This window comes from Balaenoptera borealis (assembly GCF_965194805.1).
Source record: "Balaenoptera borealis genome assembly, chromosome: 16".
In the NCBI taxonomy this organism is placed as follows: Eukaryota; Metazoa; Chordata; class Mammalia; order Artiodactyla; family Balaenopteridae; genus Balaenoptera; species Balaenoptera borealis.
Genome location: NC_138872.1, coordinates 23,462,958 through 23,483,283, shown reverse-complemented (window position 1 = coordinate 23,483,283; position 20,326 = coordinate 23,462,958). Strand labels below are relative to the sequence as shown.

At 51.3% G+C, this 20,326-nt stretch overlaps 1 protein-coding gene across 7 annotated transcripts in view; it reads left to right on the top strand.

Moving 5' to 3' along the window:
- The window catches only part of AAR2 (AAR2 splicing factor), a 134,431-nt gene that overhangs the window by 27,138 nt on the left and 86,967 nt on the right, over positions 1-20,326 (top strand). Inside the window, exon 4 of one of the 7 annotated variants that reach the window (XM_082361990.1) lies at positions 2,412-2,728. The exons of the other annotated variants lie outside the window; for them this stretch is intronic. Coding sequence (XP_082218116.1) covers positions 2,412-2,552 — 141 coding nt within the window. The 3' untranslated portion in view covers positions 2,553-2,728. Of the gene's footprint in view, positions 1-2,411; positions 2,729-20,326 lie in introns of those variants that run through there. 7 annotated transcript variants of the gene reach the window in all.

The window sequence follows — 20,326 nt, the reverse complement described above, 5'->3', positions numbered from 1 at the left end:
CATATCTACCTAACTGCCTAATTCCCTCTCAAGCATTCGGGAACCCCTTTTGTGAGAAGGGACAGTGAACTCTCTGGCTGCTTTCTGCTGAGCGGAGGCGTCATGGGGCCCTGGGTTCCCATTGCCTGCTCTGTCAGGGTGTATCTAGGGAGGAGTGTGGGCCCCATGGAAAGTGATGGCGGCTTGTTCAAGGGTTGTACGAGTGTCGACTGGCTGTTATTCTTGTTGCATCACCATTTGGAGGTTTATTTGTTGTATTCTGGAAGAGACAAACTTAACAAGGAGGTTAAAAATACATGGCTAGAAGATTAGTAGAAGTCGAAAAGCCACTATAGGGCCTAGGAAAGGGGTTAGCCACGAGAACTAGGACCAGATATTAGTCTTGAAGTCCCACCAGTCGAATCCCCCTGAGACTCCTTCCTTGTAGAATCCACTAGCTCTTTCAATAATGGCTCGAAGATGAGTCTGGACCTTGCCTGACTGGTTGACAAGAAAACAGCAATCCTCCTTTAACATTGCACAGGTCCCTCCTTGATTAGCTGTTAGGAGGTCCAGAGCTCTTCTATTTTGTAAAACCACTCCTGCTAGAGAATTCATTTGCTCTTGTAGAGTGTTAATTTGAGCTGCTAGGTTGGCAGTCTCTTGTGTGAGTTCAAGAGAGAGCTGTCGGGCAGTGAAAATGGAGTTTAAAAGTCCAGCTGAGCCTGTTCCCATCCCTGTTAGGAGGATCGAGGAATGGCGAGTGGGACCAGAGAAGGAGGTCAAGGCTGAATAAGTAGCCCCAGTGTCAATTAGAAAGTTTACAGTAGCCCCTGCTACATCCAGGGTTACCCGGGGCTCCTCTGGTCTTATGGGGAACGTAGGGGCTTGTAGATTGAGCCTTGGGCACCTTCAGTCATCTGCTTCCAGGAGCCCCAGATCTAGAGTACAATCCGGTTCTTGATCCTGATAGTCAATTGCCACTCACAGGGGCAATTGGCCTTGACCTCAGCCCAGGGGGCTGGGACCTGAAATACCCCGGGTGTTGAGTGGTTGTGGAATTGGCCTACCCGCTTGAGGGTGGGAGGGACAACTCCTCTTCCAATGGCCCTTTTGGCGACGGTAAGGGCACGGCGTAATGGGTGGTGGGGTGCGGCAGTTCCTGACAGTGTGCCCCTGGTGACCGCACTGGTAGCAGGTCAGCGGTGGTTTCTGAGATGGGAGAGGGGCTCCCATGGGTCCCTGTTTGGGAGGGACTGAGTAATGGCAAGAGCCGTATATTGAGCGTGCCGTTTTAATTTTTCCTCCTCTCTTAGTTCTCGTCTGCCCCTAGAAGCCTCCTCCCTATTGTTGAAGACCTTAAGGCTGTGTCAAGTAGGACAGAAAATGGGGTCTGTGGCCCTTGCTCTAGTTTCTGTAATTTCTGTCTTATGTCTGGATATGCCTGGCTTATAAAGTGAACTGCAAGGATAGCCTGACCTTCAGGGGTCTCAGGGTCTAGGTTGGTGTATTTCCTCATAGCCTTTACTCATCAGGCCTGAAAAAAGGCTGGATTCTCAGAGGGTTCCTGTGTGACTTCTCTGAGTTTATTATAATTGACAGATTTGATGATTGCCTTTTTCATACCTTCTAGTAGACAGGTAATCATGTAATTTCTCCTAGTGAGCCCTCCTGCTGGCCCATTTTCATTTGCCTGTTATCTCCATCCTGGGTCTGCCCATGGGACTCCCCCCGCTCGGTTCTCATTAGGATTTCGGGCATGTGTCTCATCTGCCTAGGCCTGAGCCAAGGCCCAGATCCTGGCCTTTTCTTCGCGAGTGCAGCAGGTAGTTAGGACCACATGAATATCTTGCCAAGTTAAGTCAAAGGCTATAGTTAGGGCCTGGAATTCCCTGATGAACATGGAGGGGTCCTGGCTAAAGGAGCCCAGTTCCCCTTGAATATGAGAGAGATCAGACATGGGGAAGGGTCATGAACTCTGATAGTACCTAGGTCTCCGGTAGCGACCTCTCGTAGGAGAAGCATACTGGGACTCGATTCAGAGCGTTGGGCTGCTCGTGACCAAGTGTGGGGAGGGGAGGGAAGGTCTGCTTCCAGGTTTGGAGGTGGAGTTGGGGAGCAGAAAGTTGAGGAGGCTGGGGAGACCGGGGACAAGAAGGGTCATCCAAGATACCTGGTGGAGGGGGGGATGTGGAGGGACGAGGTAGTGAAGCTGAAGGAGGAGGAGAGGGGGGAGGGCGAGGCATTAAAGTGGTAATGGAGAGACACATGCGACAGGAGTCCCTCAGGCTCGGATTCTGACTGAGGGCCATGACGGCCTGGATATATGGAACCTCGGAATCCTTTCCTAGTTTCCGACAATAGAGATCAAGTTGGAGGATCGTGTTGTAATTTAGTGTCCCATTAAGAGGCCATTGTTCTTGTTCTCTCAGTTTGTATTGGGGCCAAGCCATATTACAAAAGATAATGGCAACTTCCCTGGTGGCGCAGTGGTTAAGAATCCGCCTGCCAATGCAGGGGACACGGGTTCGATCCCTGGTCCGGGAAGATCCCACATGCCGCGGAGCAACTAAGCCCGTGCGCCGCGACTACTGAGCCTGTGCTCTAGAGCCCGCGAGCCACAACTACTGAAGCCCGCGCGCCTAGAGCCCGTGCTCCACAACAAGAGAAGCCACTGCAATGAGAAGCCCGCGCACCACAACGAAGAGTAGCCTCCGCTCGCCACAACTAGAGAAAGCCCGCCCGCAGCAACAAAGACTCAATGCAGCCAAAAATAAAAAATAAATAAATAAATAAATAAATAAATAAATAAGCCTCTTCTTTTTGAGATTGTCTGGGTCAAATCCCTTCCAATTCGTGAGTCTAAGGGAATAGGTGTACCTGAACACATTCTTAGCCTCAGTGCCGTAGAATGGGGGTACTGAGAATCACTGATGGGCAAAAAGGCGTCCCTCTCTGTCTCAGTGACATCTCCGTGTGACTAAGGCACCAGTGACCAGAGAAGGGAATTCCCGGAAGCCAGGGGGAAATTGACTCACCGTTAGAAGACAGGAAGGAGCTCTTGGGACAATCTAGAGGCGGTGGGGTCCTTTGGAGTCAGTCCGAGCCGAGGAGAAAGAAGCAGAAGCGACAGAAAAGAGGACAGAGGATTCCTCCTTCTAACCCTACTGAGGAGGTGGTGGCCAAGGGACTGGGGGCTTTGTGTTTTGCTTTGTCCATGATGTGCCTCATGTTGCACAGAAGTTGTCTTGATGGGGGCAGACTCTCTAATAGCCTGGTCCGTTCTGTGACCCCCTTATCCTTTCACAGGAGTCTTCAAGCGGCAGGTGCCCTAATGGCTTTTAAATGCCTGACCCGTGCCCGCACGATACCCTTCGGCCTAGTCCTCAGTCAGAAGGAAGACAGAGGGATCCTCACCCGTTCTGGGCAGCAGTTACTGGGGAGAAGTGAACCGTGAAGCCTTCAGAACACACCAGGGTGTGGCCCAGGCCAGAGTTCCTCTGTTGCTTCCACAGCAACTTGCCTGTTCACAGAGGGTCCCAAGGAATGAGGAGAGGAGGTGGGGAAAGAGATCCCCCCTGGAGATCCCCGTACAGGCCACCAAATGTCGTGGTCCGAACGTGGGTTGGAAAAGAATCTCCGGACACAAGGCAGAACGTAAAGAAGATAGAATTTATTAGAGGGAAGTGTCGCTGCCAGAACAGTGGGCCGACTTCCCAGTAGTCTGGGAGAGTCTAGCCTCAATGCTTTGTTGATAGGAAGATTACATCTCCCTCTTTGAGAAGGCTCCGTCCCTCCACTAAAGGCCCTGGAATGGCCAGTAGTTGCTGCTTTGTAGACTGCACAACCCATTTCTCTTCACCTCCCTTCTGATGTCAAGCCTTCTTTGCTTTGAGGAAGCCTTTTTCTACTCCATGTCATCTTTGGTAGGAGTGCCAATCATGGGACCTCATTCCATCCTTCTACCCGCAGAGATAGACACATAACTTCAGCTAAGCCACTTGTCACCTTTCCTGGGATGCTTCTTCTAGAAGGTGCAGAAAGATACTGCATGCTTTTGGAGTTATGGTGGTAGAGGACTCTCAGCTGGACCTAATACGGCTCATCATATCCATAAAAAAAAAAAAGAGCCCTTGCACCAGAAATGAGGATGAGGACAGCACAGAAGGAAGCTGAGATGAGAGATGAGAGTGAGAGAGAGAGAGAGCCGCCAACATCACTGGAGCACCTGGATCCAGCACCACCTGCAGCCCACAATCCCCAGGATTCCTTCAAATGAGCCAATATAATGCCTTTTTTTTCCTCCCTAAATTTTATTTTATTGTGGTAAGAACATTTAACATGAGATCTACCTTCTTAAGAGTTTTTTAGGTGTAAAATACAGTATTGTTGATTATAGGTACAATGTTGTACAGCAGATCTCTGGAACTTAAGCATCTTTCTTAACTGGACCTTTATGTCCGTTGAGCTGTAACTTCTCATTACTCCCTCCCCCCACCCTCTGGCAACCACTATTCCATTCTTTGATTCTATGAATTTGACTGTTTTTGATACTTGATACTATTCACAATAGCCAAGATGTGGAAACAACTTAAATGTCCATTGACAGACGAATGGATAATGCAAATGTGGTATATGCATACAATGGAATATTATTCAGCCTTAAAAAAGAAGGAAATTCTACAATATGTGACAACGTGGATGAACCTTGAGGACATTATACTGAGTGAAATAAGCCAGTCACAGAAAGACAAATACCTCTTTTCTTTAAGCCCCTTTGTGACAGGTTCCTGCCCTTGCAACCAGAAGATTCCTGACTAATTCATTCTTGCATTTGTGAGGCTTTGACCTTCATTGCCTTCCCATCTGCAAAACTCCCAAGATGTCAGAGCTCAAAGGAGCACTGGAGACCACAGGCTGACCCTGCTGTTAGTGAAACCAAGATCCCAGGAGGAAAAAAGAACTCATTCAAGGTTACATGGTAAGTTGTTTTCTGCCCAAAAAGAAAAAGAGCTTGAACTCACCGGCCAGCAGCCTGGACCGTGCCGCAGTCCTCAGCCATGGCAGTAGAGTGCTGAGTGGCTATCGATCTGTTGTTTTCGGATGCATCACCCAGACAGGATTGCCGCCACCCCACAAGCATTTGTGCAGCCAAGGGAGAGCTCGAGGATGGGCCCAGGCCAGGCTGGGGAGGGGGTCAAGTGCTGCTGTTTCTGCTGTTCCAGACCCTGCGGCCCCTGTCGGGAGAGGGTGGCCATGATCGAGACCAGGGTTGCCATTTACTGAGCACTCACTATGTGCCAGGCAGCATCTTCAACCATAGCAGCAGCTTTACGTACATTTGCCTTCATATGGAAGACTTGCCGCGTCCATATGAAGGAAGTACTATGGGAATCCCCATTTCACCAGCGAGGAAACAGGCCCAGAGAAGTTAGGGAACTTTCTGATAGTCACACTGTAATTGAGCCACCCGCTTGGATTAACCCAGGCCCGCCTGACTCCAGAGCCCATGGTCTCACCCTTTGCATCAGGGGAGACGAACTCGGATGCTGACAGAGGTCAGGCAGGCCCGTGGCTGAGTGGACAGGAGTACACCTCTGCTCCCCAGCTCTGGCCCGGGGCAGCCAATTCAAGGCAGACTTGGCAAAGCTTCCAGTTTTTCAAGAGAAGCCAGAAACCTGGATTTTTATATGAAACTTCTCTATTTTTAAGTGTTGGCAACAAATTCAGATTAAAAAAAACAACACCGTGCAAGCCAACCAAAAGCACATTTGCAAGCCTGTGGATTGCAACTTTTCTGCTTTACTCTACTCTTGTGTGGCTGGAGAAAGATATTCTTACCCACAGGGGTCTCTGTCCATCCCCTGGTGGGAGAACTGATATTGTTAGACCCTGACCCTGCCCGGGCCCACACTCATTCGCTCTCAAATATGCCTCAAAGGCGAAGCACCAGAAGTGGGAGCTGGGTGGGAGCCGAGACAGCAGAAGAGACTTACTATTCAATTTTACAGGTGAGGGCGGAAGACCAAGTGAGGCAATGTAAATGGTTGACATCCCATAGTAACTCAGTGAAAGAGCGGCTGGGACTAGATCTGAGGTCCTTCTGAGCCACAGGTGAGGTGCTCTTGTCACCGTATTACCCAGCTGATGGCCATTTGGCTAGAAAGAGGAAACACCTGGATTCTGGAAATGACAGACTTCCAGCCTTGCTCATAATGATAATACTAGGGAGGTTACTGAACCTTTCTGGGACTCAGTTTCCCCATCTGTAAAATGGGTGTAGTAACCACCTCTCAGGATAAGAGTGAAGAGCAAATGAAGTACAGAATGTGGGAGTGCCTGGCACACAATAAGTCTTTTTCTTCCCCATCTGTCCAGGACAGTGCCGAGAACCAGGAAGGCAAGGGGAAGACCTCACTCATGCCCTTCACTCTCGGTATAGTCCTTACTGCCTTCACTCAGACTCTTCACTTGTATTCAGTCCACACTGAATACACACTCTTCACTTGTATTCAGTCCACACTGAAGGCAGGCAGTCCACACTGAAGGCAGGCAGTGTCCCCTCTAATCGATTCTGACAGAATCGATTAGAGGGGAAGGCGATGGGGAACTGGCCGTGCAGCAGGGGTGTGTCACTGTGAAGATGGGCCCAAGATCACAAGCCAACTGGGCTCAGTGGCCTCTGGGGGCAGGGCTGGGCCATAGCGCACGATGCCCTGGGTGCTCCTCAGAAAGAGGCTCAACGCGTTTCCTGCCTCCCAGGGAGCAAGGAGGGTCCCTGGCGGGCATTCGTGGAGGCTTCAGGCTTGTGGACTCGACGCCAGTGCTGCCTGGAGGTGGCGACTCCTGGTGATTCTCTGATCCAGACAGGTTGTGGCCCAACACACGCTGCCACTCCGGTCCCTCACCGGAGATGTGACGAATTGATCATGACACCCTTTCTTTCTCAATGTGATGCCCCAAGCAGCCTCAGCCAATGCAGGAAGCTGACATGTGAGGGGAAATCTGCTTGTCTTTCCTGATCCAGTTGAAGTGCCCTTGTCTTAGAGCAAGGGGGAGACAGGCCCAGAGAGAGCAGAGGCTTCGTCCAAGGTCACCTGGCGTGTTCATGTCAGGGTGGGCATCCCAGCTGCCCTGTGCAGCCCAGAGCGTGGGGCTGAGGCTGCTCAGTAGGGCAAGTGTCCTGCGGCCTCATCTACCTGCCCCAAGCTCAAGATCTGCATTCTCACCTGCGTTCCCCACCAGGAAGCCGCGGCTCTGCAAGCATGTCGGGAGTCAACCCTGCCATAATCCTTGGACCAGTCCTTCCGCTTCTCTGGGGCTCAGTTTTCTCCTCTGTCACATAGGGTATTGGCTGTGCCCCAGGCTCCTGTGAAACGCCAGTGCCCAGTCCCTGAAGGATGAGGGGTTGCGTGCTCCCCACCTCCCCAAGTAGGGCACTGAGCTGAAGATGCTCACAACCCCTTCTGCGCACTGCTTCGGGAGCCGGGGTCTGTGTGCCGGGCATGCACTGATGCGCGATGACCCGCCAGAGCGGAGTCTGCCCCCTCCCGCCTAGGCCTCGGGGACAGGGGTGGGGCTGCACCTGCTTCATCTCCAGGTCACCAGCCCTCAGCCCTGGGCCTGGCACAGAGGAGGCGAGTGAGTGAATGAATGGGTGGATGGATGAATAATATCCCAACAGCAGCGCTCATCCAGCCCCCTCCGTGTGCCAAGCTCCCTGCACACATCATGGCTCATCCTGGCGGCCTCCTTGTGCTGTGGAGGGAGCCACACCCCCTCCCCATCATCTGTTCACTATGCGCACACGCCCTTCTCTCCAAGCCGTGGTTCCCAGAGCCCCCCAGAGCTCAGAGCTGCCCCTGAGACCCTGACCCAGGCCAGGCCAAGACAGCCACCCCCAAGCTTCCCTCAGGCATTAGCGGCCTCACCCTGCATCCTTGGCCTGGCAGGACCGGGGAGTCTCATCTCCTCAGCCATGAGATCAGCCCCTAACAGAATGATCAGCCCTTGGCCTCCCCGTGTCTGCTCAGCTTGGCGTGTCTTTGAGGCTCTCAACCCATCACCTGGCCTCAGAAACAGCCTCTGGACCTGAGGGTCTCCACAAGGCTTTGTACTGACTTACCCTGACCTCAGCAGGAATGATCAAGGTTGAGCCTCATGGGCCTCAGAGGTCAGGGCTGAGACCCGTGGGATGAAGCTATGGGAGGCAGATCTAAAATCTCAGTATGAGGTAGAACTTACAGTTAAAGCTGCCCGGAATGGAATGGGCTCTTTGGAAGTAGTGAGTTCTCCGTTCTTAGAGGTATGCAAGTAAAACCTAGGCAGCTTGATGAGGCTAACAGAGATATCCACCAGGAGAGTAGCTTCACTAGGTGGTTGTGAAGTTCTCTTCCAGTTCTTTGACCACAAATCTCCTTTTTTCTAGGACTTTCTCCTCAAACCACCCCCCCAAGACAGACACAAGCAATAGCAGACCCAATTCAGGGCAGAGGAAAGGGGAGTCCAGAGGCTAAAGGAAAGTTGTTTGTGAACACACAGCTGGGCTCAGGACCAGGGATTCTGGAACCCAGCTGCCTTTTTGCAGGGGCTTAACTGGTCCTCCCTGGATCAAGTCCAAGGCTGATGTGGGATCCTAATCTCCAAGAGATTCCCCCGATGGTGCTGAGTGTGAGGGCCAGGGAAAGCAATGGGCGTGGGGACTATGGGCTCTGGGTTCAAATTGGCAATATGTGGGGATACCTGGGGGACAGGCAGCTTTTCAGGGGCCCAATGCCATGGACTACTGAAGGCCTCTACTCCCACCCCTACGAGGAGGACGGGAGGGAGCATAGCCCGGAACTCTCTGGCACCTGCTTCCTCTCGCGGGCTCCACAGAGCTCACACTCATCTGTCTCTCTCACACGCTCCGTGCCGGGACAGACACAGCAGCACCCACATCCAAACCACTCACACACATCAGACGCACACACACGATGGGCACAGGGACACCCACACGGAGACAGAGACACACCCTCCCGGAGCCACGCAGACACCCACGTGCACGCAGGCACAAACGTGGGCCCCCTGACTGGGGAAGGTGGGCAGGCCGGGGGTTGTGCGCTGGGCCCTAGTTCTGGAAGTCCTGATTGTGTGGAAGCCATTTCCTGCCTCTCCCCATGACTGACTGCCCGTCCGGGGCCAGCAGGGCTGGGGTCTGCAGGGAGGCGGCAGAGCAATTCAGCAGGCTCTCAAGTCAGCTAATCTGCGTTCAAGCTTTAGCTCTACCTCCTTCTAGCTCTGTGACCTTGGCAAGTCATTGGACCTCTCTGAGCCTCAGCTTCCTCATCTGGAGAATGGGCATAAACCTAGTACCGCTTAGATCCAGTAATCTCTGCAGCCTGCAGGCCTGGCACATAGTGGGTGTGGAGTAAATGGAGATATTGCTGTTGGTTCAGGGCAGAGGCTCAGCTACCAAACGGCCACTCACTCCTTGCAGCCCCGCATATGGTGAGGGCCCTTATTCATGAGCTGTCATTTCCACGTCTCCTTCAGGAGGCTACCTGAGGTCTGAACCCATGTGTCTCCCTTGCAGGGGCCCAAGGCTGCGAATGTGTGTTCCCCACCTGGTGAAGACAGCTCCCAAGCCCCTGGCAAAGGTGGGACTCAGCCTGAGGGTCTAGGAGAGGGATGTCCCCAGAGACAGTCTTTTTTAAAATTTTATTTTATTTTTTGGCTGCGCTGGGTCTTTGTTGCTGCGCGAGGGGTTTCTCTAGCTGCCGTGAGTGGGGGCTACTCTTCGTTGAGGTGCGCGGGCTTCTCATTGCGATGGCTTCTCTTGTTGCAGAGCGTGGGCTCTAGGGCACAAAGCCTTCAGTAGTTGGCGGCGCACGGGCTTAGTTGCTCCGCGGCATGTGGGATCTTCCCGGACCAGGGATCGAACCCGTGTCCCCTGCCTTGGCAGGCGGACTCTTAACCACTGTGCCACCAGGGAAGTCCCAGAAACAGTCTTTGATATTTAACAGTGAGCAGCCCCTCCGCTAGAACCTGAAATAGACTCCTAGCAATTTCATACCATTGCATTCTAGAACCATGGACTGCAAAATCCAGACAAAAACATATGCTTTGCCAGCATATGTTAGACTCTCAAGGATCTCAAAGCACAAATCTCAGAATCTTAGAGCTGTAAGGAGGCCTAGGAGATATCTGGTCCAGCTGCCTCACTCCTGGGATGGGATCCCAAACACGGAGCCTCCAAGCGGGAAGAGAAAGTTGGGTCCATCCTAGTCCAATTTGACAGAAGTGGCAACTGAGGCTCAGAGAGGGTGAGCCACTGGTGTGAGGTTGCACAGCAAGATAGTGGAAGTGTTGAGACCAGAACCCTGGTCCTGGCTTCACAGGCTTAGACTTGGCCCATCTATGGAGGCCTGGAGGAGTTGGGGGAAGATGGAGGAGGAAACATTTGGACCAAAGCAAGGATTTTCCAGAGACTGTTTTTGAAAAATCAAACCAAAAAGAAAAATGGGAAAGGGTGCTGGCTTCCCTTTATTTTCTGCCTTGTCTTCCTCTGGGCACTCATTCTCTGCAGCTCTCAGCCGGCCCCCAGCTCTGCTCACAAGCTGCTTCCAACCGCCCACAGGCTTCCTAAAACGGTCTCTGCAAGCTAATTCCAGAGGGTGAATGGCAGAGAGCAGGCCTGGGGGGTGGGGGTGGGGGGCGCTTCCTTAGCTAGCGCAGGCGCAGGGAGTCTCCTTGGGCAGGCGCAGAGCTGGCTGCCCCCACTCCCAGCCCTCTCCCCGGGTGCTTCAGCCCCTGCCCGCCCTGCAGGGGAGTAGGGATGGGGTCCAGCGCCCACCACTCACTGTCTGAGCCCTCAGAATAGGCTATTTATTTTTGCTTCTTCAAAAATTAATTTTTAAAACTCTGTAGGTAATAATACATATGTAATAATAAATATGCAGTAATATATATTTATCGTATAATAATTGGGAAAGTGTAAAGAAGAAAATTAAGATCACCTGTAATCAACTTCTGTCGGTGAAACAACCATTAACATCTAAACATATATCCTTCCAGACTTTGGATCAAGCACATATTATAGAAAGAAGGGCTGATTTCAGTACATAATGTTCTAAAACCTGTTTTTTCTTCCAATCATATATTCACAAACATCTGTCCTAGTCAACAGTCGAACTTCTACAGCATGATTTTTAGTGGCTGAATAGCATCGTGCATATGACTGCACCACACGTTCCTCAACCAGAGTCCCCAGTGCTGCAAAGTTTAGCTTATGTCCCTTTCTTTTCCCCATGAGAAGCAACGAATCATTGATTCCTGTAGTTAAATCTTTGTGTTTATCCTAATTATTTCCTTAGGACAATGTTCTGGGATTGGAACGACTGGTCAAAGGATTTACACTTTTTAAAAGAAGATAAGCACAAAATTATAACTCTATTCTCTCTTCCTACACTGAACGTGTGATAAAGAAAAATTAGAAAATACAAATGAAGAAAAAACTCCTTAAGTTCCCCTGATTCTCACCACCAAGCCACGGTTAAGAATTTTGCTGTAAAACACTAGGCTTTTTCATATGCGTGCATTCACGTGTCTGTGTGTGTGTATACACACACACACGTATATATAATGTGATTCCACTGAACATGCTGTTTTGTAAAACTCTGACTACTTGTTCATGTCAGTAAAGTTACATTCACAGCGTCAGTTGTACTGGCCACATAGTATTTCATTGTAGGTATGTACCCCGGCATAACCGCTTTCCTACTGCTGGGGAACACATTTCTGATTTTGCTCCAGTATGAACAGTTCTGTAATGAACATGCTTGGAGAAGCATCTTTGCTTCTCGTCCACATCCATTCTTAGGCTCAATAGTAGTGAACTTGCTGGGTCAAGGGCTTTGTGTCCTTGATATTGCATCATTTCTGACCGTAACTCCAAACACCAAGCTGGCCCAGAGGCTTGACCAGGCTCTGCTGGGGGCTACAGGGAAGGCCCTGCGATCTGTAGAACAGGCAGGCCTCCCCTCTTGGGTGGCTTCCTCTCCGCTCCTCCTCCCCCTCCTTCCTCCTCCCCCTCCTTCCTCCTCCCCCACCTCTCTTTCTCCCTCTCTTTCCTGTTGGCTCTAAGCTTGCCTTTTTCTCAGATGGCTCTTTCCTCTCCCAAGTCTGAACCGAGCGAGACCCCAGAGAACAGAGCAGTGCCATGAGGGATGGAGGGGCACCGAACGAGGAGAGGAAGTCCTGGGCCGGCCTGGTCCCCAGCAGCCAGGAAGCTCTAGGCAGAGCCCCCTCCACGCTCTCTCGGCTTGTTCTGCCCCATTGTCCAGGGCTGGCTCCTGGCCCTTCCTGCTCTGAGCACCTCAGCTAGGCAGTGTCACCTCCCTTCTGTGTTGGCCGCCCCCATCCTCTCCTCTGCCCAGGGTGACCTTCAGCCTCTGGTGGAGCTCAGCCCCCTTCATACACCCATCAGGCCTGCCCCCCAGGCCCCCCATGCCCCGCAAGGCCAGCGGCTCCCATCCACCCTACCGTCTCTAAGCACCAACTGCCAACTGGCAGTATCCTGGCTGCATCTTTCCTCTCCTCAGAGCAATGGTGACATGTCACACTTGCTCTCCAATTGTCCACAGTCTCAGGTGAGTGGGGAGCTGGAGGCACAGAGAGGGGCACATTGACCCTGCCTCCTGTTATTATGCCCATTTTATAGATGGAGAAAGTGAGGTACAGAGAGGTTAAGGAACTGGCCCAAGATCTCATAGCCAGCAGGTAGCAGAGCTGGATTTAGAGCCCACACTTGTCACCCAGAGCCAACAAAACAGTAATCAGGCTTTATATCATCCGAGCTCTGCGAAACCCTCAAGTCCGTCCTGGGCTCCCCAAAACCTTTCTTTCTCTGGCCTAGACCTTGGAACCCACCCCTTGTCTGGGCCAGAGAGAGGAAATCTGTAAGCCACCCATCTCCATCCGATGCAGTATGCTCCCTGAAGGCAGCTTTGTCTGTCGCACTCCCTGGCATTTCCAGTGCCTAGAATAAGTGCTCGCAGCGTAGTAATTGCTCAATAAATCTTTGCTGAATGAATGAACAAGATTTGCCCTGAGAAGAGGCGCTGCTTTGATGAAGTGGTGCATCGCAGGCATGCAGTGCAGTTAAGACAGAGGCCTGGAGCCAGGCTGCCTGGTCCAGTCCTCCCTGTGCGACACCGGACAAGTCACTCCACATCTCTGAGCTTCACTCTCCCCACCTGTAAAAGAGAGGTGTCATAGTGCCTTCCTCCCATTTGTGGGGCCACTGCACAAATGCTCTGGGGATATCTAGCTGCTATTATTACTATGTTATTACCCAAGGACACCTACCATCCATACTGGAACCTGGGTCTGGACCAACGTGGTTCTCTCCCCACACCCCTGTCTCTGGATGCTGCCCGGGGCTTGGGGTAGGGGGTGGGGGCTGCTGCTGGGCTGGACCATGCCCTCCCCTTCATCCCTTGTCAGGAAAGAGGCCCTGTTGACACCCGATCCCAGCCCCAGCAGCTATTCTTGGTCCCTCCCCATATCACTCATCGCCAGGCATTTTCCCTCCTAAACTCGTTCTGCGTTTCCATAGGAACCGGGGGGAGGGGCCTCTCCCACGGAAGGGAACTTCATTTGAGGCCTTTCGGGAGCGGCTGGCAGCGCCTGGCGGAGCTTCTCCCACTGCTCCTCACCCCACTTTCCAGACCCCTCCCTGAACGGCGTGTTCCTCCGACCGTGATTTTTAATGCATTTATCCTGGCGCTTAATTTATCCCGCATTGTGATCAGATTTAGCCGAGAGCGCTCTCTGCGCGCGGGCCGGCCTGCATATTCATGAGCCGGTTCATTCATGCCACCTGAGAGGATGCCAGGTGCCGGGCGCCGTGGGCAGCGGCCTGGGCCCACGGATCCCACCCGCGGCAAGGGCGCCCCAGGGTCAGGGGTCAAGGGCCCGGACTGGAGCGAGGCAGGTGGCCTAGGGTACAGCCTGTGTGGGGAGTCACTGGGCGCAGGCTCTGGAGTCGAACTGGCTTTAAGTCCTTCTCTGCTGTCGCTAATGAAGTCGCCTCACCTCTCAGTTTACTCATCTGCAAAGGGGGCCGATAACGGCACTGCCCTGGGTCACTGGAAGGCTTGAAAGAGAAAATACACGTCAGTGATCACGGTGGTGGGGTGGGATGGGGTAGGAGCGGTATAAGCAATCAACACATTCTACCATCATCATTATGGTCACGGCTGAGCAGTCGTTCATCTGGTCTGGTTCCCCAGGGAGAAATAGGGCAGCAGCAGGGTGGTGCCTAGGTCTGTTCTGGCGGGGGAAGGAGGGGGGTATTTCTCCCCAGCCTGTGCCTGCCTGCTGATACCCTTGATAACAGCATTGGGAGGCCAGTCCCCAAGAAGGCAGGAGAAGCCCAAAGAAGCCATCCAGCCTCTGAGGAAAGGCCACAGATGTGGATGTGTGAGCCCTTCCCAGGGCCAGCACATCCTCAGGAGGCTGTGGCTCTGGAAGGAGGCCAGGATCTTGGCTCCAGGTTCTTGTTACCCATGGGAATTTCTCTGTAGATTTACTCTGTTTACTATTCATTCTGTCAGTTTACTGATGCCAACCCCTGCTGGGCTCTGGGGACATGCGTCCTCAAGTAGATCTCATCCCATGTGGGAGGTGAGCTCAGGGTAGGGAATAGTCAGGACCTTCATATGAAGCCAGATCAACTTCTGTGGAAATTCAGAAGCGAAGTGGAAGAAACCACCCCAGCTGGGGCATCAGGGAAGGCTTCCTGCAGGAGGCGGCACTTAGGCTGAACCTTGAAAATGTGGCTGTAAAGAGACAGGATGGAATAAGAATGTGTCTTGGTGTCTAAGGGACAGCAAAGGCCCGGGGATGGGAACTCGGCTTGGGAGGTGTTGTTCAGATGGAGCTGGGAGAACCATGAGCCCCAGGTGGAGGGTTCAGGACTGATTTCAGTTCGCCCCTGAGACAGGGAGCCAGAGGGGGATCACCTCTGTCCCTCACGTGTGTGTGCACTCAGAGGTCACGTTCCAGCTTGCTGGAGAAAAGAAGAGAGCTCCCGCCCTGGCTCTCCTGATTAATCTATAATTAAATCAGCACAGATGCCACAGAACCATGTTGTCATTAGGGGGCTGGTGAGGGAAACAGTGATTTCTCTGTGAACCAAGAGCCCTGCCAGGTGGCTGTGTATTAGGCCACTCACAGGCAGCCATCAGGGGTGAGGGGAAGGCAAGGGAGGCCAGAGCTTCAGCCAGGAATAAGAAAACCAGCAGATCACAGTTGGCCATTTACATAGTCTTCCCATCACTATCTTGGTTAATCACAACAGTGCTATGAGGGGATTACCATTATTTGCTTCCATTTTACAGATAGAGAAACTGAGGGGCAGAGAACAAAGGGGTGAGATAGCCTGGTTGAGGACATGGGTTTTGGAATCAGAAAATCTTGGGTTCAGAATTCCCAGATTTGCCTCTTGCTGGCTGTGTGGCCCCAGGCAGATTGCTTACCCTCTCTGTTCCTCAATTTCTTCATCTGTATATTGAGGACAAAATACTATGACTTCAAAATAGTATTGTTGTAAGGATTGAATGAAGCAATCCATGCAAAGAATTTAACACAGTGTTTGGCACTCAGCAAGTTCTCATCAAATGCTACTACTTATCATCACGATTTGTCTAATTGCTTACTTCTTGTCCATCTTTCTCACTAGAATGTGGGCTCCATGAGGACAGGGACTATGTCCATCTTGTTCACCTCTGTGACCCCAGCAATTGTCACTTGGTAAATTATTCGTATCTGAGCCAGCAGTTGGTAGGCTGCAAAATGCCAAATAAACGTTAGATACTATTTTCTCTGTGTTCTGCCTTGCTGTAAAAAGGATTCAAGGAGGCAAGTATTGTTATTATTGTCGTTATCTTTGTCATTATCACTGTCATGTCGCAAGTCTGCTATTTTGAGCTGGTCCTTCCTGAAACGGGTTCAGGAAAAGTCTAGAAAATGCAAGAAGCCTCAATCCACAGGTGGCTGCTAAGAAGTAAGGGAGGGGTTGGAGGAGACCTGGCTTCTGGAGGAGTCATCTGGGGACAACTACAGAATCTGTTATCGAATTGGGGGTCCCCTTGCTCACCACTTACCAAATCAATACTCACAGGTGCTGATAGAAAGGAAAGATGCCTTTAATCAGAATGCCAGCAATCTGGGGAGATAATGGACTCAATGTCCCTCAAAAACCACCTCAGAAGATTCTGCTTGGCCGTGAAAATTTTAAAGGGAAGAAGGGAAGTAATCTCAGTTAATCACTGAGCTAGGAGGTCAGAGTCATTGCCATCCCCCTGCGTGCAGGCTCATGGACTTCTTGTGATCTTCCTCTAGACGTTATCTTGTTCACACAGTTTGGTCACACAGTTTGTTTGGGAGATTACTGAAGGGGCATCTAGGGAAGAGGTCTGGTCATCTGTTAATTTCTTATTCTTCATTTCTACTTCTTTGATCTATGGAAATAACCGACAAGTTAGGCAAACTATTGTTGATTAAAAGATTTGAAAGGTGTGCTTGGGCCAGAGATGAGTAGAGCATGGGGGTGCTTGGTTTAAAAGTTAGTTACTGGGACTTCCCTGGCGGTCCATTGTCTGGAACTCCGTGCTTCCACTGCAGGGGGCATGGGTTCGATCTCTGGTTGGGGAACTAAGATCCTGCATACCACGCAGCCAAAAAAAAAAAAAAAAAAAAAAAAATTAGTTACAATATAGCTTTGCTAAAGTAACAAAAAAAGGGGCTTCCTGCTGAGGGTGGTTTCCTGCAAAGACCTGCTTACAAAACCTCTGGGCTACCCAGCAAGCCACAACCTGGGTCGGGGGGTGCCAGGAAGAGCCTCTTCCTCTTGTCATCTGGGGGACTTTGGACTTGCAGAGAGATCAGAGGGGCTGGAGCCTGCAGCCCACTGAAAACAGATTGGATCTAAGGGAATCAAACTTCGGTGATTCAGAGGGTGTTTGGGAATCATTATTATCTCTGTCCTGTGGGGCAGTGGTTTCCAACCTCTCCACTGGGATCTGAGGTTTGTTATACAAATAACTGTTAAAGTCCTAGATTCTCCAAGTGATTTACTTTAAGTATGATCATCTTGAGTATATTCAAAGTCACAGAGACAACTGTGAGGCCCCGCTCACCTGCGTCCTTGAGTGGAAGATAAAGGAATAGAGTTACCTGGAGCTCGCAGGACCTGGTGCCTCTCACCCGTACCTCAAGCCATGAGTAACTGATGTCTGTTGGCAGTCACTTACCTGTGACAAAAGGGCTTGTATGAACATGGCGCTGTCAGGGGCTGATGTGCCCTGCCCATGTTCCCGGAGGTGCCGGCTGATGGCCTCTCTGCCCGAATGTGTTCTCTGCTGTGTGGGCACACTCAGCCAGAAGCGCTGGGGCCTTAATGCCCCAGGAGCCACCCTCAACCATGGGGGATAGGGGTGGGAGAAAGACTTCCTCGCCCCTCAGTGGGACAATTGCCCACAGTGGTAGCTTGAGTATTAGCCCCGTTCTTGACGTCCCTCCCTTTCCTGGCTTATTCTCCTCATCGCAAGTAGACTATCGCACCGCAGTCCTCATCCAGGATCTGCACCGGGGGAACGTGGCCTAAGACACCCTCCAAAATCGTGTGTGCTTTCCTGACCTACAAAAATTTTTGAGAGGTGGCAAGGGCCTGCAGATGCTCAGGGGACTGTGTCCATCATGGGGGCTGTGATGACAAAAAATGTGGGAGCCTGTGGCGCTAGGTGGGGACGTGCTGGTCAGCAGATGGTTCTGGTAAAGAGAAGTTGATGGTAAATGGAAAGCCGGGTAGCAGAGAGCTCTGTATTGTGGCAGCTTCACCTCAAACACTTGTCGGGAGCCCGATGCAGATCCTGAACTGAGGACTCTGTGTCAAACCAGGAAGGCACTTGCTTTGCCTTAGTAATCACCGATTAAGCACCTGCTGTATGCTGGGGATACAAAAGGATAAAAAAAGTGAATAAGAGTGAGTATCCTTGCCCCTGGGGACATCAGTGTCAATTGGGGAAGAGATATGTCATCATGTGAACTGAGGTTAGAGAGGAGCTGAGAAGACTTGAGAGGACTTTGAGAAATTCATCCATTGATTTAAGATACATTTATTGAGTGCTTAGGGTATACAAGGCACTGAACTAGGCCTTGTGGATGGAAGAGAGATGGGTTACAGTTACTCAAGAGTGAGGAAAGGTAACTGACATTTACTGAGCTCTTCCTGTGTGCCAGGCACTGAGTAGGGTGCCTTCCAAAGTTCATCTCATTTCTTCTCACAACAAACCCATGACGAGGTAGCTATTCTTATCCCCACTACACAGAAGAGGCCCAGAAACGTGATATAACTTATAAGACCACACGGCTGGCAAGTGGCAGAGCTGGGATTCAACCTAGATCTGTCGATTCCTAGACCCCAATACTATTTTTTCCCCTTGAATCAGCCTGTGGTTTTTGTCTTAAATACCCACTGAGTGAACCAGTTTTAAAAAGAACAAAACCTGGGAGCAAACCAGGCCAGTCTCAGATGGAGCCAGAACATGCTTTTGCTGGAGTCGAGCTCCTGCTCAAAAGCCCCGTCTCATCAACAGGGGCCCCAGCCTGGTCTTGACCCCTGTCTGTAGGGAATCCAGGACACCTGGAAGCCGACCTCATTCCACCCTGAAAAGTCGTGGAGGGAGAGCTTGGTAGAGGCCCTCTCCCCGTGCTCACTGGGCCTCGGATGCGACTGATGCGGGATTCAGAGCGGCTCAGGGCTCAGACCCTCCCCCTCACCTCCCCAAGAGTAGTCGAGTCAGGGCCTGGCTGGTGGAGGGAGGATGCTCCAGTTACTGTTACTGCAGAACAAACCACCCTAAAACTTAGAGGCACAAAATATCCGTTTAATTATGCTCACAGACTCTGTAAGTCAAGAATATGAACAGGGCACAGTGAGGATGGGTGCGTCACTATGTCGGGGGCCTCCTCTGGGAAGACTCAGTAGCTGGGGGTGACTCGACAGCTGGAGGCTGGAATCACCTGGAATTCCTTCACTCACACGTCTGATGGCTGATGCTGCCTGTCAGCTGGGACCTCAGTGGAGCTGTCAGCCAGAACAGCTACCTGCGGCCCTTCCATGCCACCTCTCCCCGGGCTAGATTGGGCTTCCCTCACAGCATGGCACCTGGGTTCCAAGAGTGAGCATCCCAAAAGAGCCAAGTGGAAGTTGCAGCACCTTTTATGACCTAACCTTGGCAATCACATAGCCTTGTGTCACTTCTGCAATAATCACAAGCCCACCCAGTTTCAAGGGAAAGGAACATAGACCTTACCTCTCCATGGGACAGCATGTGGAATTGGAGATGTTGTTGTGTCCACCTCTGTCCCATAATCTGCTACAGACATCATTTGCTACTGTAGGGCGTAGGTGGGTGTTGGCTGTCAAAGCTATTAGACCAGTTTGAGTGAGTGGCTGCCCTGAGTGGAGATGGGGCCAGCATCGTGAATGCTAGAATGGGAGGTGGGTAGCCTGAGTGGGTCAGAGAATAAGTAGCTTGACTGAGGTTGACTTCTGAGGTCTAGGCAACAAGGCTGGAGGTAACAAGGCAGGGCTTGATCTGGCAAAGAGGAACAGAGATTATTTTATTTGTTTATGTACCATCCCTGCATCAGTACAGCCACCCTTTCACCCATCCATTCATCCATCCATCCAACCGTCCATCCTTTTATCCATTTACCTACCTACTCTTCTATCCACCTGCCCTTTCCTTTGTTCAACAGTACAGTTGGATCATATGCACATTGAACTTACATAAATTCAACCATATCCTTAGCCAAACAGAGAGAGGGAAAACTAATTTTAAAAGCACAATTGACTCTACCTGCCATTCCACTCAGTGGGTGTTTGCCCCTGAGGGAGCGTGAGCTGAGCCATGAGACTTTCCAGACCATCATACAGGAACATGCTACCAAATGGAGTGGTGAAAGCAAAACCACAAATGCCACAGTTTGGGGGGATTGATTGGATCTCATAGGGCAATTTTAACTGTTCATGTTTCACCTTTCACGCTGACTTTCCTACCTTCTGTATGGGATGGGACCCACCTCTCTGAGATGGGCTGGTCCCTGGTGGCACAGACACGGTAAGACCTGGTCCCTGACCTCAGTATGCTCTGTCTATGGCAAGTGCAATGGGACAGGCACGCAAACGGATCATTACAGTGTAATGTGAAAAATACCATGACTTGTATTAAAATACAAGTCTGTATAAAATTGAAGAAGCATCAAAAGGCACAAGACCGCTGGTGGTGGGATAGGA